General features: G+C 49.5%; 1 protein-coding gene across 1 annotated transcript; it reads right to left on the bottom strand.

Annotated features, from left to right (window-relative positions):
- Positions 1-441: 441 nt before the first annotated feature.
- trpv1 (transient receptor potential cation channel, subfamily V, member 1) lies at positions 442-17656 on the bottom strand. The gene is made up of 17 exons (XM_056284715.1): positions 17638-17656; positions 17406-17520; positions 14250-14495; positions 10547-10704; positions 10290-10442; positions 9808-9945; positions 8512-8810; positions 8202-8378; positions 7934-8089; positions 7716-7811; positions 7510-7580; positions 6954-7119; positions 5618-5684; positions 4927-5270; positions 4703-4824; positions 1618-1724; positions 442-779 (listed from the first exon to the last, which is right to left on the bottom strand). Exons 3-17 carry the CDS (start codon positions 14471-14473, stop codon positions 670-672), a joined length of 2388 nt encoding a protein of 795 aa, XP_056140690.1. The 5' UTR covers positions 14474-14495; positions 17406-17520; positions 17638-17656; the 3' UTR covers positions 442-669.
- Between the last annotated feature and the right edge of the window lie 9748 nt (positions 17657-27404).

Consider the following 27404-nt stretch of genomic DNA (forward strand, 5'->3'; position numbering starts at 1 on the left):
GAAGGGCTCAAAAGGGCCTTCGGGCTTTTACATCTACCGGGAAACCATGGCAGCCGGTGACGAAGGTGGCGATTGCACCAATTTCTGTGCTTTCATGCCATTTATCTAAGCCTTCCTCTGCCAAATGGAAACAGGAAGTAGAATGGGACGGGCAAGCTGTGAAATCCACAGGGCGGCCAGGCTGCAGGAGATGCGGCCTGTCTGGCGGTGATGGAAATGAGACGGTGGGAAGGAGCGAGCCCAGTGGGTTGGCATGCACGGCACCGCCATAATCAGTGATACTCCACCGAGGGTTTGGGGCAAACGGTGACTGCAAAAGCAACGGACTCTTGGTCAGGGAGGATAGATCGCATTCAGGTGCTGGACGCAACTATCTGCAGACACCGAGGACTTGTTTGGTCTAACCCAAGTCCACGTAGATGATGATCTTAGTCAGGGAACACCAACTGCATTTATCTTATGTTGTTCCGACATCACAGCAATACTTTATTTCAGCTTGATGTAGAGTCACGCTGACGAATGAGTTGAAAAGTCAAAACCTGCAATCCACCACGTGGTGTTACATGAGAGACTAACAGGATACTGGGTTGGGATGAAATCGCGCAGGTCAACCGGCAGGTAAGAAAATGGCCGCGCGTGAGGTTCTCTGTCGTTTCTTGTGTCGTTGTTTTAGACCGGAGTGGCGGACGCAGGCGTCGTCATCTCCGTGCCCTGCCGGCTCTGCTGGCGGTGCCTGGCCCGCCGACTGACTTCCCGCAAGAAGCCTCCCCAGCGCCTCCCTGTGGACAAGAGAGGAGGCGGATTCACCTTTTAGTTTGGCCACCAGCGGGGGAATCGACTCTGTGCACAACTGTAGTCCGCTGACTTCCGGTTTCCACTGCAGCGGTCATACCAGTTTCCTGTTTGTTGGCGCGCGCTGTTGACAGTATTTTTCGCGATGCCTGCAGGATTTACCACGGGTAAATGTCCGCGACATGCACACAACTGTCCACACACTTTCGCCTGCACCTACCAGCAAACGGGTGAAAAGTTTCAGGTTGTACACATCAAGTTACGTCCACAGTTATGAGGACCCTCATCCTCATAATTGTGGACGTAACTTGTGTGGAATTGTGGACGGAACCGCATGCCGTTGACATTTATCCATGGTACATCTCGCAGAAATCACGAAAAAACACGCCATTGTCAATAGCGCGCGCCAACAAACAGGAAACTGGCGTGACCGCTGCGGCAGAAACCGGAAGTCAGTGGACTACAGTTATGCACAGAGCCGATTGTGGGCCATCCTGCCGCAAAATAAATGTCCTAAAAAAAGGCAAAATCCTGCATGTTTCTTAATATATAGAGCAGTGTTTCTCAACCCAGTCCTCAAGGAACCCCTACCCTGCAGATTTTCTTTGCAACCCTGAATAGGTACCTGTTTGTAGTAATTCAGCAGTGAATGTCAGAGTTTGCACACCTTGCATAATTAAGTGCTGCGAGATGATTGGTTGAGTAAGTACAAGCAGAGCTACCTATGCAGGGTTACAATGAAAATCTGCAGGATAGGGGGTCCTTGAGGGCTGGGTTGAGAAACACTGATATAGAGGGTTGGAGTGTAGGTTTGTCCAGCCACACCTGCATCCTGCAGAACGTGTGAGCTGGGCAGTAGGAGCCAGTCGCCGGGATTCTCGTTGATTATGCCCAGGTTGATGTTCCACTTGTTCCAGTTGACTTCCTCCACTCTGAGGCGACAAGAGGACACATGCCCCAATCACTGTCTGTTGTGTGTCACGTTAATCAGCTGTCAGAGAAGGCACATTCGAGGGAACGGCGCAATACTATTCATACCATCATTCATTCATTCATTCATAGCCACTAAACCGGATCACACACAGCTGCAGCTGGCTGGATCAGAGAAGAGGTTGAACCCGATCAAGTAACTTTGTGTTTCTGGTTTGATATCGTTACAGTCTAAACTCTTTTCTTTTTTTTTGCTAGTGGGGTATCATTCACGGGATGGCTGAAACTTAACGATAAATACACGACCAGCAGGCAGCTGACAAGGCCATGGTTGAAAATGTTGGAACATACACTATGTGGGCACAAGTATCGGGACACCTGGCCATTACACCTACAGGAGCTTTTATGACATCCCATTCTAAACCCATAGGCATTAATAGGGAGTTGGTCCCCCTTTTGCAGCTATGACAGCTTCCAATCTTCTGGGAAGGCTTTCCCCGAGATTTTGGAGTGTGTCTGTGGGATTTTTTTGCCCATTCAGCCAGAAGAGCGTTTGTGAGGTCAGGCACTGATGTTGGACGAGAAGACCTGGCTCGCAATCTCCATTCTAGTTCATCCCAATGGTGTTCGATGGGGTTGAGGTCAGGGCTCTGTGCGGGCCAGTCAAGTTCTTCCACACCAAACTCACCCAACCATGTCTTAATGGACCTTGCTTTGTGCACTGGGGCACAGTCATGCTGGAACAGAAAAGGGCCCTCCCCAAACTGTTCCCACAAAGTTGGAAGCATAGAATTGTCCAAAATGTCTCGGTATGCTGAAGCATTAAGATTTCCCTTCACTGGAACTAAGGGGCCTCGCCCAACCCCTGAAAATAACCCCGTACCGATATCCCTCCTCTACCAAACTTTACAGTTGGCACAATGCAGTCAGGCAGGTAACGTTCTCCTGGCATCTGCCAAATCCAGACTCGTCCATCAGACTGCCAGACAGAGAAGAGTGATCATCACTCCACAGAACACGTTTCCACTGCTCCAGAGTCCACTGGCAGCGTGCTTTACACCACTCCATCTGACGCTTGCCATTGTGCTTGGTGGTGTAAGGCTTGCATGCAGCTGCTCTGCCATGGAAACCCATTCCATGGAGCTCCTGGCGCACCGTTTTTGTGCTGATGTTGATGCCAGAGGAAGTTTGGACCTCTGCAGTTATTGAGTCAACAGAGCGTTGGCGACTTTTACGCACTATGCACCTCAGCACTCGTGACCCCGCTGTGTGACTTTACGTGGTCTGCCACGTCGTGGCTGAGTTGCTGCAGTTCTTAAATGCTTCGACTTTTCAATAATACCGCTTACAGTTGACCGTGGAATATCTAGCAGGGAAGAAATTTCACGAACTGATTTATTGCAAAGGTGGCATCCTATGACGGTATCACGCTTGAAATCACTGAGCTCTTCAGAACGACCCATTCTTTCACAAATGTTTGTAAATGCAGACTGCATGGCTAGCTGCTGGGTTTTATACACCTGTGGCAATGGGTCTGAATGAAACACCTGAATTCAGTGATTAAGAGGTGTGTCCCAATACTTTCGTCCATATAGTGTATATCCATCCATCCATTATCCAAACTGCTTATCCTGCTCTCAGGGTCGCGTGGGATGCTGGAGCCTATCCCAGCAGTCATTGGGTGGCAGGCGGGGAGACACCCTGGACAGGCCGCCAGTCCATCACAGAGGCGACACGCACACACATTCACACCTAGAGACAATTTAGTACGGCCAATTCACCTGACCTACATGTCTTTTGACTGTGGGAGGAAACCGGCGCACCCGGAGGAAACCCACGCAGACACGGGGAGGACATGAAAACTCCACAGGACGACCCGGGACAAGACCTAGGTTGGACTACCCCAGGGCTCGAACCCAGGACCTTCTTGCTGTGAGGCGACCGTGCTAACCACTGCACCCATGTCGAAAATGTTGAAAATATATTTCTATTATAATTTACTGCAGGCCCGCCCACAGAAATGGCTGGGCCCTTGCAAAGATCCAGAGAATGCACCCAAAATCTGCTTCACTCATATCAACACATGGGCGTGCTCTCTCTCTCTCTCTCTCTCTCTCTCTCTCTCTCTCTCTCTCTCTCTCTCTCTCTCTCTCTCTCTCTCTCTCTCTCTCTCTCTCTCTCTCTCTCTCTCTCTCTCTCTCACTAAAAACATATTTTCAGGCAAGTCTTTTTATAGATCCCCACCCCTGCCTACCATTTTGGTCCGTTTTTAGCTTGGTCTGTTACTCCCTATGCCATGTGTTATAGCCATTCAATTTATTTTATGTATATACTCATATTTTCTGCATTCACATACACACACACACCATAATAGAACCCTTGACACACTTAAACACACCATGGTCAACAGAGATCTGCTACACTTACACTGCACATTTCTCAGTAGGAAATGCAATTTCTTACCGTATGGCTTCATCTTTGCCTCTTGCACAGCCATCTTCCTTATCTTACTGAATGCAAAATCCTTTATAATGTCTTTAGAGTCCTTCTCTTTAGCCAGTTCACACTCAATGGCAAGTATTGCCATTATCATTACTTATATTTAGGATGAACATGATTATTGCTGGCCTCCATTGCCCCCCCTAGTGGCTGGGTCCCAGAAAGCACCCCCCCCCCCTACAGGCAGCCCTGATTTATTGTTGACACACACAGCCACGAATCTCAGCTCTGTAATTTACCTCAGTGTAATCGGTGCTGTCTGTCAGCAGCAAAACATCATCCTTGATTTAAGGAAGAAAAATGCAAACTATCTAAAACCTTTACATTTTTCACCCCTCTCGACAAATCGAGACCGTAGAATTAGTAGACAAAGAAGCAACTGTAGCATATTTCACAGCCAAAAATGGACATGGAGTACGTCCCTGTCAGGTCACTCTCAAATTGAATGAAAGACATTTTCAGTTATTCATATTGGCCAAACCTGAAGCACCAGCGCCGGTCAAGTCCAGCTGTGCCGTCTAGTGGCTTCTCCACCCCGGAGCGAAACCTCTTTCTCATGCAGTGAGGAAGCCACTTCTCCAGATCCAAGATAGTGATTGCCCTCTGAAAATGAACGTACCCAGATAGCCATTAGCAAAGGTTGTGCCCGTTCATTTCAATCCTGGACTAGAACGGCGTGATGCGCAGGGAGGTGGCGCACATCACCTGTAGTTTCCAGATGCTGGTGCTCTCCAGGGTGATCTTCTCCACAGTGCGGCTCATGAGGGCAATGAGCATGTTGAGCAGTAGGATATAAGTGAGGATGATGTAGGTGATGACGAGCATGTAGAACACCTCCTTGTACTGGTACCTCTCAGTGAACTCCAGGTCACCCATACCAATGGTAAATTTGAAGAGCTCCAGGGTGGTATAGGAGATGTTTCTGAAGGTGGATTTTTGGCCGTGCCTTGGCTCTTCAGGGTCGCAAGGCCCACAGACGCCTGGCTCCTTGTGACCCTCATGGCTGGTTGTGTTGTTCACAGGGGAATCGGAGAACAGGGTCACCACCGCTAGGATGTGCAAAGATAGTGGTGAAGAGATTACTGCATAAATAGAGTATCACTTGATACTGGCTACCGTATCTCTTTAAAAAAAAAAAATCTGTCTATCCATTGTTGGAAAGCAACTGGTATATGTTGTTTACAACTGACATTTAAAAAAAAATTGATTTCTCTGTAATGATACAAATAAAATTGACTTGACTTTGCAACCAAATATCTTAAGATAGAGAAAATGCTACATAATATTCAACTGCAACTGAATACCCTTTTTTTCCCCATTTCAACTGTTCGGTGTTTTTTTTTTTTATGTGTCTTATCTTGGAATGAAATCTCTTTGGAGAGGAGACATGAAATACCTGCTGAAAATCCAAACAAGAAGACAATGTAAACAAAGAGGAAGCGCAGGATATCACCAAGGATCATCTACAAAGTAAAGGAGAGACAAAGAGAGAAAAACTGTTGGAGGGGCTCAGCTCTTGGATTGTTCACTTGTCTGGATATGTCAAGGTGTTATAAATTGACATTTAAGCACGTAATAGAATATTCGGGCATAACCTTTTATTTATTCAGCAATGAGTCACAAGTGTGGCGGGACTCCGTAGCCTGTGTGCAGCTCCTTCTGTATCATGTGTGCACTACCTTCTGTATCATGTGTGCAGTCCTTCTGTATCACGTGTGCAGTACCTTCTGTATAATGTGTGCAGTACCTTCTGTATCATGTGTGCAGTACCTTCTGTATCATGTGTGCAGTACCTTCTGTATCATGTGTGCAGTACCTTCTGTATCATGTGTGCAGTTCCTTCTGTATCACGTGTGCAGTACCTTCTGTATAATGTGTGCAGTACCTTCTGTATCATGTGTGCAGTACCTTCTGTATCATGTGTGCAGTACCTTCTGTATCATGTGTGCACTACCTTCTGTATCATGTGTGCAGTCCTTCTGTATCACGTGTGCAGTACCTTCTGTATAATGTGTGCAGTACCTTCTGTATCATGTGTGCAGTACCTTCTGTATCATGTGTGCAGTACCTTCTGTATCACGTGTGCAGTACCTTCTGTATCATGTGTGCAGTACCTTCTGTATCATGTGTGCAGTACCTTCTGTATCATGTGTGCACTACCTTCTGTATCATGTGTGCAGTCCTTCTGTATCACGTGTGCAGTACCTTCTGTATCATGTGTGCAGTTCCTTCTGTATCATGTGTGCAGTTCCTTCTGTATCATGTGTGCAGTACCTTCTGTATCACGTGTGCAGTTCCTTCTGTATCATGTGTGCAGTTCCTTCTGTATCATGTGTGCAGTTCCTTCTGTATCATGTGTGCACTACCTTCTGTATCATGTGTGCAGTCCTTCTGTATCACGTGTGCAGTACCTTCTGTATCATGTGTGCACTACCTTCTGTATCATGTGTGCAGTTCCTTCTGTATCATGTGTGCAGTTCCTTCTGTATCATGTGTGCAGTTCCTTCTGTATCATGTGTGCAGTCCTTCTGTATCATGTGTGCAGTACCTTCTATATCATGTGTGCAGTTCCTTCTGTATCACGTGTGCAGTACCTTCTGTATCATGTGTGCAGTACCTTCTGTATCATGTGTGCAGTACCTTCTGTATCACGTGTGCAGTACCTTCTGTATCACGTGTGCAGTACCTTCTGTATCATGTGTGCAGTTCCTTCTGTATCACGTGTGCAGTACCTTCTGTATCATGACGCTGTAGATGCCCATGTGTCTGTGGCCTCTGGAGAAGTAGAGCAGGTTGACCCAGCTCAGAGCAAGACTCAACACCAGGAAGCCAAGGTACTCATGCCTCCCGCAGCAGTAGAGCACCGCCGAGAGTAGGAACAAGACGGCCTGTGTAAAACTGAACAGCAGAGGCATTGCTGCAAAGGCCTTTCGAGATAGTATTTCAAATACCAATAGCCCACTTATGCACAGACTGACAAACAATGCATCCGCTGAACAAGTTAGCTGTCATGCCCCGATCCCGTGAAACTGCCCCATATGTCATGGTCGGAGATGTTAGTCTGGCCTGTTATGTTTTAGGGTTGTAGCCACACAGTTTATCTACAAAAGGAAAATCATGCATCCTATGGTGTCACATGACATATTCCCACCACATGATTTCAATTTTTTACACCAACAACTACATTTTCCTTTGGTATTTAGCTACCGCTAAAATCAGGTTGAATTCCCGTTCCTTCCCCCAGTAACTGCACCAGCAAAATAACCAAATATCGGCTCGACAACTTACAAAAGAACCTCAAAATAGCCGTCGATCAGCAACGTCTGCAGCTTCAGTCGCTTTCTCCTCATGTCTGAAATCTGGGGTTTTAAACAGCAAGACACTGTATTAGAAATATCACCTCATAAATATCACCTCATCGAATCGCAAACATACAGGAGTAATGGAAACGTTCCATCGGATATCAATTCCCAACATATCGAGCACCCACGCACCCCTCTGATAAAGAAGTAGCAGGATGCCAGGGCTGTCAGCAGCTGACCGGCCAGGTACAGGTAACCCTCTGCGCTGTGCTTGATGCTGAACGGTGGCTGGGGGATCAGAAAAACAGAGATGAGCATAGTGTTTTTGCGGGCCGCCAATTTGACAGTGCATCATGGGAAATGGGCTGAACCAATGTTGGCATTGCTGATAGGATAATCAGTCACCAAACCTCATCCGTGTTCTTGTTGTAGGCGACGGCAGTGAAGACAGAGAGGTACAGGATGTAGACCAGGAAGCTAAAGAAGAAGAGTCGCCCGGCAAACCTGCTCCACTTTTCCTCCAGCAGCCTGGTCAGGGGCTCAATCTGGAGCATCTTGTGACGATTCTGGAAGGAGATTACACAACGTATGCCCAACTCATCATTATGCACACCGATGTCTTGTTCTTTCATATAGAAAAAGAGTGTATCATAGGACTGGTTTGATAAGGTGGCTCACAGGTGTGTCACTGCCATACACTAGTATCTCCAGGACGGAGTTATCTTCATATGAGTCCAGACAGGCCAGGTCATAAAGGGAGCAGTGGATGGGCCCATACACCCATTCTGTGAACTTGCGGGACAAGTGTTTGGTGTGACTCTCTTGAAACTCCCGATGCAGAATGTGTTCAAAGATCTACAAGGACAAAAAGTGAACAGATAGACAGGTAGGAATACCAAAAAAAAAAAAGTCCTTATCACTCTGTTGGCAGAGCTATGACGAGTAGATAGGTTTTATAACGTTTCTCACACCAGCCTTAAGTCCTTACCCCAATCTTGCCGGTCTTGGCAGCTAGTTTGAGAGGCGTCAGCCCCTGATTATTCACCATGTCCTCCAGCCTCAAATCTGGATGGATCCTTGCAGCGGCGGTCAGGATATGGTCATACATTCTGGTAATAAAGTCGGTACTTTCCCTAGTGTTGTCAGCCACCGCCACCAGGGCGTGCAGCACCATGTTACCCTGCGAGTCCGTCTGCTGAATATCCACCCTCGGGGACTTATTCTCCATTAGGAAGTCCACCACCTGTGGCTGGTTGGTGCAGGCTGCCAGAGAGAGAGGGAGCTCACCTGCAGACGAGAGAAGAGGGCCATCACTTGTTAGACTTATGTACTACATACTCGATACGGTCCCTTAATATTGAACATGTATGAAGTTTGAGAGCAATGGTGCACATCAACATTATGCGTTTCACTATTATTACTGTGGCATCTCAGGAATCAGGAACACGTTGTGAAACGAAATATCGTTTCCCCCTGCCCACAACGGTGCAACACAAAGACAAAAACACATATCCCAAAGCTACAAGAATTCAAGACACGCATACTAACTAACACATATATCTAAACTAACACATATATCCAAACTAAACAAAAAACTAAAAAAATCACTGTCCAAGGGAACCAACGCCAGCCAGGATGACTGTCGGAACTGCCGGTCTGCATGGGCTAGCAGTTAGCTTAGCCTGCCCCGCTTCTGCGTCCTGTCAGACCGCCCTCGGCGCTTCCTCCTCGGGCGCAGCTCCAGGCAGGGCTGTGGTCCTTGGGCCCACCGGATGCAGCAGACCAGGCTCCCCCAGCCAATCCAGCGCCAGCTCTCCCAGCCAGACACCCTCGACACACCTCTCCGCACTGCACACGACGACACCAAAAACACCACAGTCAACGCCAGGCGAGGCCTCCGCCAGACTGCCCTCAGTGTTATCAGAACTGCCAGTCTGCATGGGCTAGCAGTTAGCTTAGCCTGCCCCGCTTCCACGTCCTGTCAGACCGCCTTCGGTGTTACCTCCTCGGCCGCAGCTCCAGGCAGGGCTGTGGTCCTTGGGCCCACAGGACGCAGCAGACCAAGCTCTCCCAGCCGATCCAGCGCCAGCTCTCCCAGCCACCAAAGGAAGGAACAACTTAAATGTGGACAAATACACTGCATGGACGGTACTGGGTGAGGCCGCCGCAAACGTGGATTCGCGCCGCCATCTTCCCACACTGGAAGCGGTGTGATTTGACAGGGTCATAAAGAATAATGTCCGCTGTGCAGGAGGAGGACCCTCGTGATCAGAAGCACACTCACCAAAGTAGAAACTGGGGCCGTCGTGCTGCTGGAAGAATTTCCCAGAGGCTTTGGCGTGGACGTCTGCCCCTTTACTGACCAGCAGCTGGACATAATAGCTGCTCCTCCTCTCAATTGCAATGTGAAGAGCTGTCTGGCCTGCGTGGGTTCATAAAACAGACGTGCATTAAATGTGTACGAATTCCTTTTTCTTTTATACGCTCGTAATGATATTAAGAGTTTTCTAGTTGGCAAAATTGTATCAGATATGTTGCCACAGCAGAAGAAGAATCTGAAGTCAAGCAGTAATAATGCAAATATATCATGTGAAAGATCCCTGTCGCGGCGTTTTGATCTCATCGGGTGATGCACAGCAGATCCGAAAAGGAAAGGGAAGGCTACAGACAAGCGGCGAGGAGGAACACAAATGAAAGGGAGAAAATGGACGATGAGACAAGATTGTAAACTGAATTCAAGGCAACAGCATCCAAAGTAAAGTTTACCTTTGTAGTAGTTGTCAGTGTAGGCTGCGTTCACAAACCCTTTGATGTCCCCCATCCGCTCGGAAATGTCAAGGAGAAATTCCACTGCCTCGTTCTTCCCATCTCGGAGATTCAAAAGAGCCTTCATCAGAGCATTTTTGCCGTAGGACTGATCTAAAAATATGAAAAGAAGGGGGGGGGCATCATATTTCTGCGTGCCAGTTCTCAGACTCGCACCGAGGCCGGTAAGTGGTGACAGTGAACATGGCCAGTCTCACACTCCAAGTTGCTGAGTTTCTTCATGTTCTGACGCAGGTACTGATGCAGGCCCTCGAGCTCCCCGATATTCCCATTGGCCACCGCTTCAAACAGCCTGTTGATGTCGTATCTCCTGTCAGCTTGCCCGTCTTCGCTGTCCTCCAAACCTCGAATTTTTCTACAAATGCAAGCAAATGTTAGCGACTGCAAAATCCCCCCACACGGCAGACACATTTGGGTCTAATCTGGAGCACTGTTGGTACTTACGGCTCGGTTAAGGCCCTGGCAACTATTGTGTGGGCCAGACGTGGCCCAAATGTCATAAGCCGGGCCTGATTTGGGTTACGGCAAGTGTTGTGTGGGCCAGGCATGGCCCAAATGTAATGAACCGGGCTTGACTTAGGCAGAGGTGGAAAAACCCGGTCCAGAAAGTAAAAACCCTAACTGTGTCTTTACTCCACTCATGTACTAAACCATCAGATTGCACTGACTAGTTTCCCAAATTAGCTGGTTTAATACATGTATGGAGTAAAGACATGGTTAGGGTTTTTACTTTCTGGACCGGGTTTTTCCACTTCTGGACTTAGGTTACAGCACATACTATGTGGGCCAGATGTGGCCCAAGTGTGGCTGAGTTGAGGCAGCCACACTCTCCCTGAGGCAATGCCGTTATTCAAAGCGTGGGCCGTGAGATAACTGCAGATGTGGGCCGTATTTGGGCCAAAGATTCGTTGCTATCTGGGACACGTTATATGGTCTCTTGGCCCGAGGTTGACAAAATAAAGATATGGTTAAGTTTTCCAGAGCATCCTTTTTTTTTTGGACCCCCCCCCTTTTTCTCCCTCAATTGTACTTGGCCAATTACCCCACTCTTCCGAGCTGCCCCGGCCGCTGCTCCACCCCCCTCTGCCGATCCGGGGAGGGCTGCAGACTACCACATGCCTCCTCCCATACATGTGGAGTCACCACACGCTTCTTTTCATATCTACACTTTTCATATCTACACTATTCAAATCTACACAATGGGTCACTGACAGTTCCAGTTATTACAGCTTTTGAGACTATCTCACTTGATACTTTGACTGAGTTCGTGTCAGCTTCTAAACCAACTGCTTGCCTACTTGATCCCTTACCAGCAAAACTTTTTAAAGACCTCTGGCCTTTTCTTGGACCTACAGTGCTAGACATCATTAATTGCTCTCTTACTACTGGCATTGTTCCCAGCAGTTTTAAGACAGCTGTGGTTAAACCTCTACTTAAAAAAACCGCACCTCGACCCAGGGTCTCTTAATAACTATCGGCCAGTCTCTAATCTTCCATTCTTCTCTAAAGCACTAGAGAGAGTTGTGTATCAACAACTTTTGACCCATATAAAAGAAAACCATCTATATGAACCTTTTCAGTCGGCTTTCAGGCCCTGTCACTCCACTGAAACTGCTCTGACCAGAGTGGTAAATGATCTCCTACTGGCGATCGACTCTGATTCCACTTCTGTGCTTCTACTACTGGACCTCAGTGCAGCCTTTGACACCACTGATCACTGTATACTTTTAGATAGATTAAATTGTAATTTTGGTGTCTCTGGCTTAGCTCTCTCTTGGCTTAAGTCCTACTTATCTGGAAGAACACATTGTGTCTGCTATAATAATATTATATCAACATTTTCTGACATTAAATATGGTTTGCCTCAGGGCTCAGTACTTGGCCTTCTACTTTTCTCTCTTTACATTACACCTCTTGGCCAAATTTTACGCAGTTATGGAATAAAGTTCCATTGCTATGCTGGTGATACTCAGCTGTATGTGCCTATAAGGGCTGATGATCATACTCAAATCACTAACTTAGAGGCCTGCTTGGCTACTGTGAAAAACTGGATGTCACTTAACTTTCTGCTTTTAAATTCAGATAAAACTGAGATGCTGGTCGTTGGCCTTGCTAGACACAGACACCAATTTGATCAAGTAACGATAACAATCGACAACTCTGTGGTTTCACAAAGTGTGGCAGCCAAACTTCTCGGTGTTACGTTTGATCCCAGCCTTTCCTTTGATAAGCACATTGAAGAGATCATCAAGACTGCCTTTTTTCATTTACGTAACATCGCTAAAATTCGGTCTTTTCTCTCCATGTCTGACACAGAGACTCTAATACATGCATTTGTTTGATCCAGACTTGATTACTGTAATGTTGTGTTTTCAGGTCTTCAGATGGTTCAGAATGCTGCTGCTGGAATCCTAACTAAAACTAGAACATTTGACCATATTACACCAACTCTTGCCTCCCTTCATTGGCTTCCTATCCATGTTAGATCAGAATACAAAGTGCTTCTGCTGACTTATAAAATCCTAAATGGGCTCGCTCCATCCTACCTGTCTGATATCATTAAACTGTACATGCCATCTCGAGCTCTTCGTTCTCAAAATACAGGGCTCCTGTGTGTACCCAAAGTTAAACAGAAGTCAGCTGGTGGCAGCAGGGCCTTTTCCTACCGGGCCCAGTTCTTGTAGAATAACCTGCCTGCTGCCATCAGACAATCAGAGTCTGTTGAGTCCTTTAAATCCAAACTTAAAACTCATCTTTCTGCCTTAGCTTACAATTAGTTGCCTTTAAGTTGAGTGCTTCACAACCTGTACTGGATGGCGGGTTGGTTTTCTGTCTCAATGAATTTACCAACCACTGTTCTGCCGACCAGATTATCGAGTATAGATTACAGAGTATAGATTATGACGAATTGATGACTTAATTGATTATGGCTAATGACTATTGCAAACTGTTCTCTTCTCTAACATGTCTTTTCTCTCTCTCTGAATGACGTCTTCTCCTTTCTCTTTCTCTGTGTCTGAACGGTGTCATGTGAGTCTCTCTTGCATGCATGTGCGGTCGGTTCTCCTCCCAGATCTCCGTGGCGATGGTGGTCGCCATTTGGATGCTGCCTGCCCTTCCACTCCTCACCTAAGTTTTCTTATTACGTGATGATACTGGTCACGTGGCTTGGGTCCTGGACTGCTCCGTTGGCATGTGGACACTGCTTGGCATCCTGTGCATCATGTTCTTCATACATTTTATGCCCATTATAATTCTGTTCTCCTCTTTCAATGTTGTATTATGTAAATTGCGCGAACACAACATCCATTGCACGCTGTCCATCTTAGGAGAGAGATCCCTCCTCTGTTGCTCTCCCTGAGGTTTCTCCCTGTTAAAGGGGTTTTTTAGGGAGTTTTTCCTCATCTGATGAGAGGGTCTAAGGACAGGGTGTTGTGTTGCTGTTAAGCCCACTGAGGCAAATGTGTAATTGGTGATATTGGGCTATACAAATAAAATTGATTTGATTTGATTCTTTTCACCTGACAGTGAGAAGTTTCACCAGGGGCACGTAGCGCATGGGAGGATCACGCTACCCCCCCTCCCCCCTGAACAGGTGCCCTGACCGACCAGAGGAGGAGCTAGAGCAGCGACCAGGACACATACCCACATCCGGCTTCCCACCTGCAGTCGTGGCCTATTGTATCTGTAGGGACGCCCGACCAAGCCGGGAGGCAACACGGGGGATTCGAACCGGGAGGCAATGGGATAGACCGCTACGCTACTCAGATGTCCCCCCGGAGCATACAACTTTTAATGCTAGCACACCCAGGAACAGCTGTAGCCTATAGGCTTTGCATGCAGCACATTGGTCTCGCTCGACGCTCATAACCCGAGTTAACTTTGCACGGCGTGTCTCACTTGTCAAAGGTGAGATCGAACTTCATCTTGGGCTTGGCCTTTTCCATCTCCTCCTGGTAGTTGGTGTCCATGGGGGCTTCGGGCCTGCCCATGCTGCCCATGTTCAGCGCAGACACCAGACCGTCCTTGTTGACCGGTTTAGCCAGCAACCTCTCCTCTTCCGTGCGGTCATCCGTCTCCAGGGAGAAGTCGGACGACGTCCCCGGGCTCTGCGACCTCTTCATTGTCACCTGTCACGCCGCAACCCTGTGGGGGCATCGGAGAGGCACATGCAACATTAAACGAAACGACAACCAGACAGTTTCAGACATGTGATGTTCCACCCCGAATGACTAACAAAGAGTTTATTTAGCGGAGGGGTTTCCACGGCGGCAGTAAACAGCACACTTCACACCACGGCCCGTCTCGCTCAGCAAAGCCAACAAAGGGTGCTCTGTAAGGCGCCCTGTGGAACAACCCCGCACGCAAGAGGAAGCAATCACCAACTTCCTCCAAAGCTTTTGCTGACGGACCAGATATCATCGATACAGTGATCAGAAATTAGGTACCTCTGTCAAGGTCAGTGAGAAACCCCCCTCCCCCTTTTTCCACCACCCCGGGAGAATGAGGAAGCGGTTACTCCTGGAGGAACCTGTGAGACTCTACTTCCCATCACGACGGGAATAGAGAAGCAAGAAGTGAGAAGTCAGCATTTTTATCTTCCGCTGGCACATCACGGGCCAAGCCATCAAAGCCCGTCCACCATCTATAGCAAACAAACCTTACGAGTATCTGGTCGCATCAGGGGAGGAGGAGGAGGAGAAGAAGAAGAAGAAGTCAGGTTTCCAAGAACGTTCAGACGCTCACATGTATAACAGCAGCACTGGGTGGTGTTGGCTGGGTGGTGTTGACTTGGTGGTGGTGTTGACTGGGTGGTGGTGTTAACTGGGTGGTGTTGACTTGGTGGTGGTGTTGACTGGGTGGTGCTGTTGACTGGGTGGTGTTGACTGGGTGGTGGTGTTGACTGGGTGGTGTTGACCGGGTGGTGTGGGTGGTGTTGACTGGGTGGTGTGGACCGGGTGTGCATGCAGGCCTTCCTCCACCCTGTGCATTATGATATATGATGCCGGTTCTGTGTCCGTGGGTCGGTGGATTCTTACCGGGTGTCAACATGTTTCTGAGACATCGCTTTCACAAACCTATGACTGTGCTGTGATGTCCCTGTGCTTGAGGAGCAGGAGGGGGTGTAGTTGTGTATGCGGGGGAGGGGGAGGGGGAGGGGGAGGGGGTGATGCTCTGGTTGTGTGGTGCTGATGAGCGCACAGATAATGTGTCCGTCTCCAATGCGGTTTGTGTTGCCCAGTGCGCTACGTAGTCGGAGTAAAGAGCACCAGGTGCGCATGCTGGGCTGGTCGGTGGGGCTCCGCCCGGAAGTGGGGCGACGGACTAGATAAGGTGAACAACCCACCATAACAAGTTATGTGGAAAATCACATCACATCACCGACACACAGTCCTACTCACAAGTCGTAACTCCCACAGTAAGAGAACCGCCCCAGACCGCCCCGGTGCAGGACCCCCCCCCCCCCCGCCCGCCTCGGCTCAGGATTCTACCTCCAAGGTCCAAAAGCCGGGCATGGACCTGGAGGAGAGGTCTGCTGTGGTGTCCCTGTGCTTGAGGAGCGGGAGGGGGTGTAGTTGTGTATGCGGGGGAGGGGAGGGGAGGGGGAGGGGTCGGGGGGGTGATGCTCTGGTTGTGTAGTGCTGATGAGCACACACAGATAATGTGTCCGTCTCCAGACGGCACCGGACAACATTATTACCAGGGCTGAGCACAGGCGGATGCCGCACCCTCGGTGTATTGATCGTGTTTAACACAGCCAACACAGCAGAAATCCCACACACACACACACACACACACACACACACACACACACACGCACACACACACACACTGTGGTCATGACGGACAGCAAGGACACCAGACGCCCTCATGTTGTCTATACATGTTGAGCATGAGTACGGGGCGCGGCTCACCACGCACACCACCGTGCACAAAAACACAACACTTCGGCACCTTCAGCTAGACAAGAGGAGTCCAACATCCACCCACACATCCGCTACCAGCAGCTCGCACACACACACACACACACACACACACACACACACACACACACACACACACACACACACACACACACACACACACACACACACACACTTTCACTTGGTTTAGTTAAACGCACTAAGAAAGTAGGGAGAGAGCAGAGCAGTTACTCACCGCTTTGGTCGGTAGATCACACAGAGGCTCTCCTGATGCACACACCCGCCACACTACCGCCACACACTACCGCCACACACTACCGCCACACACCCGCCACACTACCGCCACACACTACCGCCACACACCCGCCACACTACCGCCACACTACCTCTTCTTCTGTTTCTCTTGCCGGCCCCCTTTCCTGTCTCGTGTGTGTGTGTGTGTGTGTGTGTGTGTGTGTGATGGGGCTGTGCTTCACTGCTGCATCTGTGGTCCTGTGACCGACCATCTGTCTGTCTGACTGACTGTCTGTCTGCCTGACTGACTGTCTGTCTGACTGTCTGTCTGTCTGACTGATTGCTTCAGGCTGCAGTGCATGTCAGACCGGGCTGCTGAGCCGCAGCAGCTGTAACACGCTGTGCTTCCTGCCTCACTTGACTACCACTCACAACGCACAACAGGTCATGCAGCATTTAAAGAAACCCACTCACTTTGTTTGTTTATTTGTTTGTTTATTTGTTTGTTTATGCATGACTGTGGCAGAGTGGTTAGTGCGGTCGCCTCACAGCAAGCAGGTCCTGGGTTCGAGCCCCGGGGTGGTCCAACCTTGGGGGCCGTCCCGGGTCGTCCTCTGTGTGGAGTTTGCATGTTCTCCCCGTGTCTGTGTGGGTTTCCTCCCACGGTCCAAAGACATGTAGGTCAGGTGACTCGGCCGTACTACATTGTCCCTAGGTGTGAATGTGTGTGTGTGTGTGTGTGTGTGTGGCCCTGTGATGGTCTGTCCAGGGTGTCTCCCCGCCTGCCGCCCAGTGGCTGCTGGGATATAAGCTCCAGCATCCCCCCGCGACCCTGAGAGCAGGATAAGCGGGCGGATAATGGACGGATGGATGGACGGCACTCGCTTTCTGAATTCACCTGTTTGCTCCGGCGTGGCCTTGGAGAACCGGGTTCAGTAGTTGAGGCCGGAAGCGCCTCTCTCACCAGACCAGAAGGCAGCGCTGCAAGCCCCCCCTGGCACGGCCTCGCTGAACTGGAACAGATGAAAGGCTGGCAGAAGGCAAAGGTTTTCCTACACATGACGCAGAAGGTCTCAAGGAGATGTAGAGCTACTGGATGATGAGACGTGGCCCCAAGAAGACCAACGTACATACATAGGTAGGGTTACTGTAATCCCAGCCATCCTTTCTGATGAGGACCTGGTTTTGGTTTTGGGACACAAGTTAGCAAAAACAAAAACCTCCAAGACATTAAAATAGGACGTCGGTGCCGCAAATCAGCGGTATTTGCCTTTAAAAACGCTCGAATCTCGAGACAGAAATGATTCGCCTTGACTGGTTTCCGCCGAAGCAACATGAAACATGAAGCCAGGCCGAAGGAATCATGGGTTGAAGAATCAGGCGTGGGAAGCTGCCGGAAGCTCGGTAAAGAAATCCTGATCAAGTCGTCGGTTATAACACGGACCTCGCACACGTCCCGTCACAGCAGCTGCGTTGTTGTGGAACAGCAACTCACTCAGCAGTCGAGATGAGCCGGTGTGTCGAGCTTCGGAGGACGCTGCAAGGTTTCTGTTCCCTTTCCTCTCTGAAACCACATGGGTCAAACACCTGGCCCACGGGCCAAACCCGGCCCCTCGCAAATGTTGAACCGGCCCACATATCGGTGTAGCTGCGGAGCTGGTGGCACTTCCCCGTGCACACACACACACACCACACACACAACACTCGTTTCACTATCCTTATGAGGACCTCTCATTGACTACATTCATTTCCTAGCCCTTAACCCTACCCTTAACCATGCAAACTACACGCCTAACCCTAACCCTAACCCTTACCCTTACCCTAACCTTTACCTAACCCTAATCCTAACCCTAATCCTAACCCCAACCCTAAAACCAAGTCCTAACCCTAAAATAGACCCTTTTCCTTGTGAGGACCTCTGAAATGTCCACACAAGGTAGGTGCTGTCAGGTTTTGCTATCCTAATGAGGACATTTGGTCCATATAAGGATAGCTAAACATGTACACACACACACACACACAACACTCGTTTCACTATCCTTATGAGGACCTCTCATTGACTACATTCATTTCCTAGCCCTTAACCCTACCCTTAACCACGCAAACTACACACCTAACCCTAACCCTTAATCTAACCCTAACCTTTACCTAACCCTAATCCTAACCCCAACCCTAAAACCAAGTCCTAACCCTAAAATAGACCCTTTTCCTTGTGAGGACCTCTGAAATGTCCACACAAGGTAGGTGCTGTCAGGTTTTGCTATCCTAATGAGGACATTTGGTCCACATAAGGATGGCTAAACATGTACACACACACACACACACACACACACACACACACACACACACACACACACACACACACACACCAACCAGACAGACGCTATACCTCCTCCATTACACCTGCAGCACCTGCAGCATGAGTAGGAAGGGGGACGCCTTCTTCGTGAGGATGAGAAGTGGTTTCTGTGATCTGGCTCCTACGTGTGACGTAACGCAGCGCCTCAGCACCCTGTGTGTGGAACTGTAGGGATGCAGACAGCTGATCGCGGACACGCATGACGCAGTGAAAGCCTGTCGACCAACAGGGAAGGTCATTTTCTGACCTGTCAGTCAGTGGCAAACGCCCTCACCCCTGCTCCCCCAGCGGCGGGACGCGTGGACGAGCTGAGGACTCTCAACAGAACTGGGCTCATTTGCCAGCTTTGAGATCGAGAACTTTAAGCACATTAAAAGAAATCACCAAGACTGCCCTTTCTTCTCTTACGTAACAAAGCTAAAATCCAGTCTTTCGGGGCGTCCGGGTAGCGTAGCGGTCTAGTCCGTTGCCTACCTACATGGGGATCGCCGGTTCGAATCCCCCGTGTTACCTTCGGCTTGGTCGGGCGTCCTTACAGACACAGTTGGTCGTGTGTGCGGGTGGGAAGCCGGATGTGGGTATGTGTCCTGGTCGCTGCACTAGCGCTTCCTCTGCTTGCTCGGGGCGCCTGTTTAGTGGGAGTGGGAGTGGGAGTGGGGGAGGTAGCGTGATCCTCCCACGCACTACGTCCCCCCTGGTGAAACCCCTCAGGTGAAAAGAAGCGGCCGGTGGCTCCACATGTATGGGAGGAGGCATGTGGTGGTCTACAGCCCTCCCCCGGATCGGCAGAGGGGGGGTGGAGCAGCAACCGGGACGGCTCGGGAGAGTGGGGTAGTAGGCCAAGTACAATTGGGGAGAAAAAGGGGGTGGGAAATCCAAATAAATAAATAAATAAACAAATAGAATTTGGTCTCTTCTCTCCATGGCTGACGCAGAGACTCTAATACATGCGTTTGTTTCATCCAGACTTGATTCTTGTAGTGTTCTGTTCTCAGGTCTGCCCCATGCCAGTACCAAAACCCTTCAGAGGGATCAGAATGCTGCTGCTGCTGCCAGAATCCTAAATGAATCTAGAAAATTTGACCTTATTACACCAGTTCCTGTCTCCCTTCATTGGCTTCCTATCCATGTTAGATCAGACTTCAAGGTGCTTCTGCTGACTTACAAAATCCTAAATGGGCTTGCTCCATCCTACCTGTCTGATCTCATTAAACTGTCCATTCCATCTCGAGCTCTCCGCTCTCACAGTACAGGGCTCCTGTGTGCACCCACAGTTAAACAGAAGTCAGCTGGCGGCAGCAGGGCCTTTTCCTATCGGGCAACCAGAGTCTGCTGAGTCCTTTAAATCCAAACTTAAAACTCATCTTTTTGTCTCAACCTACAATTGGCTGTCTTTAAGTTGAAGTACTTCAAGACCTGTACTGCATGGCGGGTCGGTTTCTGTCTCAATTAATTTACCAACCACTGTTCTGCTGACGACATTATAGAGTATAGATTAGAGTATAGATTATAGAGTATAGATTATAGTATAGATTATAGAGTATAGATTAGAGTATAGATTATAGAGTATAGATTAGAGTATAGATTATAGAGTATAGATTATAGAGTATAAATTATTGACTATTGCAAACTGTTGTCTTCTCTCACATGCCCTTTCTCTCTCTCTGAATGATATCTTCTCCTTTCTCGTCTTCTGTGTGTGCGAATGGTGTGATGTGAGTCTCCCTTGCGTGCACCTGCAGTCTGTCCTCCTCCTAGGTCTCCATAGTGACAGCTTTTGCCACCTGGACAATCCTCCTCATCACATTTTCTTTTTCTATATCTTATAAATCCATATAATTTTTGTTATCATGTTTCAATGTTATATCCTTCTCTCACTAAGATGTGTGACTCATTTTGTTTTTAAAAATGGTGACGCTGGTCACGTGACTCGGGTCCTGGGCTGCTCCAGTGGTGTCTGGACACTGCTTGGCATCCTCCTCTTCCTCATCCACCCATCCATTATCCGAACCACTTTATCCTGCCGTCAGGGTCGTAGGGATGCTGGAGCCTATCCCAGCAGTCATTGGGTGACACCCTGGACAGGCCGCCAGGCCCTCACAGGGCCCACACACACAACTGGATATATATGGACGAGGAATTTCTGGAACAACTATATAAAAATGGTGCTAATTACAAAGCAACACTGGAACGAACATGCAAGAAGATTTGTACGTCCTGGCTAGCTAATGATCTAATGATCGTCAGACAATGACATAGAATTCCAGAAATGATCCCAGATTGGTCCCCTAATATGGTTTCTATCAATCATTCCCATCAACATGGATTCAGGCCAAGTCATATTCATATTCAGTGGGTACGTGTTTAATTTATCTTATTATAACACCAAACAAAACAATGGTTTTGTTTTAAGTGAACCTCTTATCACTTAACAGAAAAGGACAAAAAACAAAACAAAACTACGGCACCAGCTTCTGGAGGGCTTAGGCCTTGAGGAGGCTTGGAGGGGTGGGGGTGGGGGTTTGGTCAGGGCATTTGGGCATTGTACATTGTGAAAATCATTTTGGACCATTATTGCTACAAATCCCGCTGAGGCAAATTAGTAATTTGTCACATTGGGCTACACAGATAAAACTGACTTGACTTGAGCTGAGACTCAGAAATTCAGGTTTGAGCTTTTTACAAACCCACTTGCGGCGGATGTGGGCGGCTCTCCTGAGCACCGACGACCAGAAGTGATAGAATTACAGCACAACGGTGCACCGAAGGCCAAGTCTGACTCGGCTGGGGCTGCCGAGTTCACACCATCCATCCCAAACACGATGCCACACAGCTCCGCCTTCGTGTGCTGAGCATCCTCAGGAGCTCTTACTCGTGTGAGCAAACGGTCTCTGTGAAGCAGACCAACAAATCCTCTCACATGTCTCGCCTCACAGACCAACATCTTGTCTCCATTCTGCTGGTGGCCACAGCTCAGGGCTGTAAGTCCAGCATGGATGAGCTTGCATCACAGAAGAGATGTCACGTGTCTGGGAACAGGCCAGTCTATGTGGTTAACTAGCATGCCAACGTTGAGGCGTCATATTCAGGTCTGGGAAACAGGCTGCACGTGAGTTTGGCTTGACTGCAGAATTTGTCCATTTTAGGGTTTTATGTGCAGTCGATTACACTTCAGGAGGCTAGGCTGTATGGGACATGTAAACTACATGATCAAAGAGCTTTTACTTTTATTTTCATTTTACCCCCCCCCCCTTTTTCTCCACAATTGTACTTGGCCAATCACCCTACTCTTCCGAGCCATCTCAGTCGCTGCTCCACCCCCTCTGCCGATCCGGGGAGGGCCGCAGACCACCACATGCCTCCTTCAATACATGTGGAGTCGCCAGTCGCTTCTTTTCACCTGACAGTGAGGAGTTGTGCCAGGGGGACGTAGCATGTGGGAGGATCATGCTATTCCCATCTGTTCCCCCTCCTGAACAGGCGCCCCGACTGACCAGAGCAGACACTAGTGCAGCAACCAGGACACACACCCACAGCTGGCTTCCCACCCGCAGAAACGGCCAATTGTGTCTGTAGGGACGCCCAACCAAGCCGGAAGCAACACGGGGATTTGAACCGGTGATCCCCATGTTGGTAGGCAACGGAATAGACTGATACCGCACCCGGACACCCCTTACTTTTATCGAATGTCAGCTCTCTGACCATTATTCAATGTCCTACTCTCTCTCCCTCTCTTCTCCCCCCTCAGCCCCTCCCCCTACCCAGATGGTTTCCACCTGTAGACACCTCCGCTCTCTCGCCACCACTGATCTTTCTTCCTCTGTTACCTCTGTCCTCCCTACACCTGAATCTTTCTCTCTCCTACCCCCTGACACTGCTACTGACATTCTTCTCCCTACGCTTTCCTCTTCTCTGGAAACTCTCTGTCCCCTCACTTCCAGGCCTGCACGCCCAACTCCACCTGCCCCTTGGCTGTCCGACTCAGTACATACTGACTGACAGACAAACTCAACTAAGAGTGGCAGAGCGCAGATGGAGATAAGACAAACTCCCAGAGGACCTTCTCAACTTCTAATCTCTTCATTCCACTTTCTCCTCCTCCTTTTCTGCTGCTAAAGCTGCCTTCTATCGCTCTAAAATCCCATCCTCTGCCTCTAATCCTAAGAAACTCTTTGAAGCCTTCTCTACACTTCTTCAACCCCCACCTCCTCCTCCTACTTCCTCCCTTCTCCCTGATGACTTCACTAACTTCTTTGACAAGGAGGTAAACGACATCAGATTCTCCTTTTCTCACCACCCAGTTAGAGCTCCTTGCACTAGCCCACCCTCTGCACCCTCCCTCACCTCTCCACATCCCACCCTATCCCACCTCGCTCCCCTCTCCCCTGATGAGGTCCTCAACCTCATCACATCCAATCGCCCCACCACATGCTCCCTTGACCTGGTCCCCTCCCCTCTTCTTCGATCTATAGCACCTGAACTCCTTCCCTTTCTAACCCACCTCATTAGCACCTCCCTCCAGGCAGGATGCTTTCCATCTTCCTTCAAGACCACTAGAGTCACCCACCTTATCAAGAAACCATCACTTAACCCCTCTGACGTCAAAAACTACAGACTGGTTTCCTTTCTACCCTTTCTATCCAAAACTCTCGAACGTGCTGTCTTTAACCAACTTTCTTTGTACATCCACCAGTACAACCTCCTGGACCCCAACCAAGGTGGGTCACTTGACAGAGACGGCCCTCCTTGCAGTAACAGAATCACTACACTCTGCGAGAGCAAACTCTCTCTCCTCTGTCCTGATACTCCTGGACCTGTCAGCTGCGTTCGACACAGTGAACGACCAGATCCTCCTCTCTACCCTCGAGGGGCTGGGTGTCACAGGCTCTGAACTCTCAATGTTTGCATCCTACCTGACGGGTCGCTCCTACCAGGTGACATGGAGGGGATCTGTGTCGGAGCCTCGCAGACTAACTACAGGCATTCCACAAGGTTCGGTTCTGGGTCCTCTCCTGTTCTCCCTGTACCCGACATCCCTGGGTTCTGTTATTCGCTCGCATGACTTCTCTTACCATTGTTATGCTGATGACATCCAGCTCCTTCCCACCCTCTGACATACAAGTAGAGACACGCATTGCTGCGTGCTTGACTGGCATCTCGGAGTGGATGGCGACACACCACCTGAAGCTCAATCTGGACAAGACAGAGCTGATGTTCCTCCCTTGGAAAGGTTGCCCGCACCCGAGACCTGGCCATCACCATTGATAACACCGTGGTGACGCCAACTCGGACTGCGAGGAATCTGGGTGTGATTCTGGACGACCAACTGTTATTTGCTGCAAACGTTGCATCGGTTGCTCACTCCTGCAGATTTCTCCTCTATAACATCAGGAGGATTCGCCCATTCCTCACTGACGAGACGGCACAGGTGCTCATTCAGGCTCTGGTTATCTCCCGGCTGGACTACGGCATTTCCCTCCTTGCTGGTGCCCTGGCATCGGCCATCAGACCTCTGGAGCTTGTTCAGAAAGCTGCAGCTCGTCTGGTGTTCAACGGCCCTAAGTTCTCCCACACAAACCCCCTTCTCATGTCCCTACACTGGCTCCCAGTAGCTGCTCACATCCAGTTTAAGACTCTGGTGTTAGCCTACAGGGCAGTGAAAAGAACGGCTCCTTCCTATCTCCAGGCCATGGTCAAGCCCTACACCCGCGTCCGACCACTTCCCTCTGCTGCCTTGGGACGGCTGGTTGTCCTGTCGCTCAGAGGCCCCTGCTGCTGATTGACCCGGTCACAGATCTTTTCTGTCCTGGCCCCACAGTGATGGAATGAACTCCCCACTGATGTCAGGACAGCGGAGTTGCTGCCCATCTTTCAGCGCAGGTTGAAAACTCACCTCTTCAAGAACTACTACGCTGTTACTTGCTCGTAGCACTTATTGTATTTACTCATTTAAAAAAAAACCTCTTTCTTGCGCTTTTACCTTAGCACTGGTTTTGCTCTTAGATGCTTGTTTAGAGAGAAGATGTACTTATGACCTCTGATGACTACTAGTAGTTCTCCTGACTTCCTACGTTAAATGCACTTATTGTAAGTCGCTTTGGATAAAAGCGTCGGCTAAATGACTGTAATGTACAGGCATCTCTTCCCCTCAACATGGTCTATGTTCTGCAAGACATGCATACTCATTTTCCTTTTTAGCAGGTAATCCTGCAGATTTACCCTAAAGGTGCTATACTCATGTAATCCTACTTGGATTCTTACTTTTACCATTCAGCGGTATGAATGACAACAAATCAAACCGAACAAGGTGGACTTATTCAAATGGAAACTTTACAGATATATAGATACATATTCGTGGCTTTCAAGCGGCTACGGTAAATATTGTTTGCTGAGGAATGTCACCGTCTGTCTGGGGATGAGGCATCAACCAACAAAACCACTCAGCCAGCCCGACTCCTGTTTTCGAGTGCAGGAATCTCGGGTGAGGGTGAAGATGTCATTTACTTCAGAGCCGGCCCAAGGCTTTATGGGGCCCTAAGCAGAATTTGATTTGGGCCCCCCCCACGCTAAACCCACCTCCCACCACCGACAATATTATGTCCATGCTTGATCGTTACCATACTATTGTCATGACTTACTACTGTGCTAGAAAGTCTTAAAATAAACCAGCAGAATGTCCCTCAGGTGAGACAGTGGCTGGGTATGGTAAATTATCTGGGGAGGTTTCTACCCGAACTGTCATCAGTGCTACACCCAGTGGGTGAGCTGCTGAAGAAAGACGCAGAGTGGCAGTGGGGGGAGCCCCAACAGCAAGCCTTCACCAAGGTAAAAGCAATGTTGTCTTCCACTCCTGCCCTGGCATACTATGATGTCGCAAGGCCCACCATTGTGAGCGCGGATGCTAGTAGTTACGGGCTGGGGGCAGCACTGTTGCAGGTTCAGGGGGACAAAGTTCAGCCTGGCCTTCTTCTCCAGAACTCTCACAGATGCAGAGAAGAGATACTCTCAGTTAGAGAAGGAATGCCTTGCAGGGGTGTGGGCCTGTGAGCGGTTTTCCTGTTATCTGTTAGGCTTAGCTGAGTTTAGCTTACAGACAGACCACAAGCCCCTGGCCCCCCTCATTAATGCATATGATCTGGACAAAGTGCCGTCGAGATGCCAGCGGCTTCTAATTCGTCTAATGCGTTTTAACCCCAGAGCAGTGTATGATCCGGGTTCACAGCTGGTGGTGGCCGACGCCCTTTCCAGGAACCCACTCCAGGACGGCCGCGGGTAGACACAGACAGGGATATGCGTGCACATGTCGAAGCTGTGATCGAAACCAAACCGGTGTCGAGCACGAAGCTGGACATGTTAAAGCAGGCCACGCGCCAGGACGACACAATGCAGAGGGTGATCGGGTACACCAGAGAGAGATGGCCGAGGCACGTGCCCTTTTATCTGCATGGCTACCACGCTGCGAGGGCATCGCTGTCCGAGGCAGACGGGCTGCTCCTGTACCAAGACAGGATTGTAATCCCCCCGCGTATCAGGAAGACATCCTACACAGGATTCACGAAGGGCAACAAGGCCTTACAAAGTGTCGTGAAAGAGCCAGGATGTCTGTCTGGTGGCCCAGCATCGGATCGGACATTTACCGGAAAGTTACACAGTGCACATTCTGCCAAATCAATAAGCCCTCACAGTACAAAGAGCCCCTACGTACAACACCACTGCCGCCTGGCCCATGGCACAAGATTGGGGCAGACCTTTGCAAGCAGGATGGAAAAAACTACCTAGTGGTGGTTGATTATTATTCCAGGGACATTGAGATCGCCCAGCTACGGACCACCTCCAGTCTACAGGTGATTGAGCAGCTGAAAGGTATGTTCGCACGATGGGGCGTCCCTGGGGAACTCATTAGTGACAATGCCACACAGTTTACATCAGCCGAATTTAGACAGTTTTGTAGGAACTATGATTTCCGCCACGCAACCTGCAGCCCCCCCTTCCCCCAGGCAAATGGAGCTGCCGAAAGGGCCGTCGGGACGGCCAAAAGAATTTTGCGGCAGCCTGACCCTCACCTAGCGCTGATGTGCTACCGCGCCGCACCAATTGCTGCCACAGGTGCGAGCCCCGCGCAGCTAGTGAGCGGCCGCCAGATCCGGACCTACATGCCTGTGCTGGAGAGGAAACTCCAGCCACAGCTCTTCAACCACAAGGAGGTGGAGAAGAATGACAGGAGGGCAAAAGAGGCTTAGAAGTTTTTCTTCGACAGGAGACACTCTGCATGTGCCCTAACCGAACTGCACTCGGGTGAGAGGGTACGAGTCAAACTAGACGGGCAAAAGGGGTGGAACATGCCCGCAGTCGTGGTGATTCCCTCAGGGGAACCACGCTCCTACACGGTGCGTACGGAAGACAGGGTTGTCTTCAGACGGAACCGCAGGCACCTGCAGTCCGTGCCTGCCCCTGCAGCTGCTGCAACCCAACCAGCCAGAGACAGCAATGACTTGCAGCAGGAACAACTCAGCCCACCGGTCGCCACCTCATCGGGCA

This window comes from Lampris incognitus, chromosome 8, assembly GCF_029633865.1.
Source record: "Lampris incognitus isolate fLamInc1 chromosome 8, fLamInc1.hap2, whole genome shotgun sequence".
In the NCBI taxonomy this organism is placed as follows: Eukaryota; Metazoa; Chordata; class Actinopteri; order Lampriformes; family Lampridae; genus Lampris; species Lampris incognitus.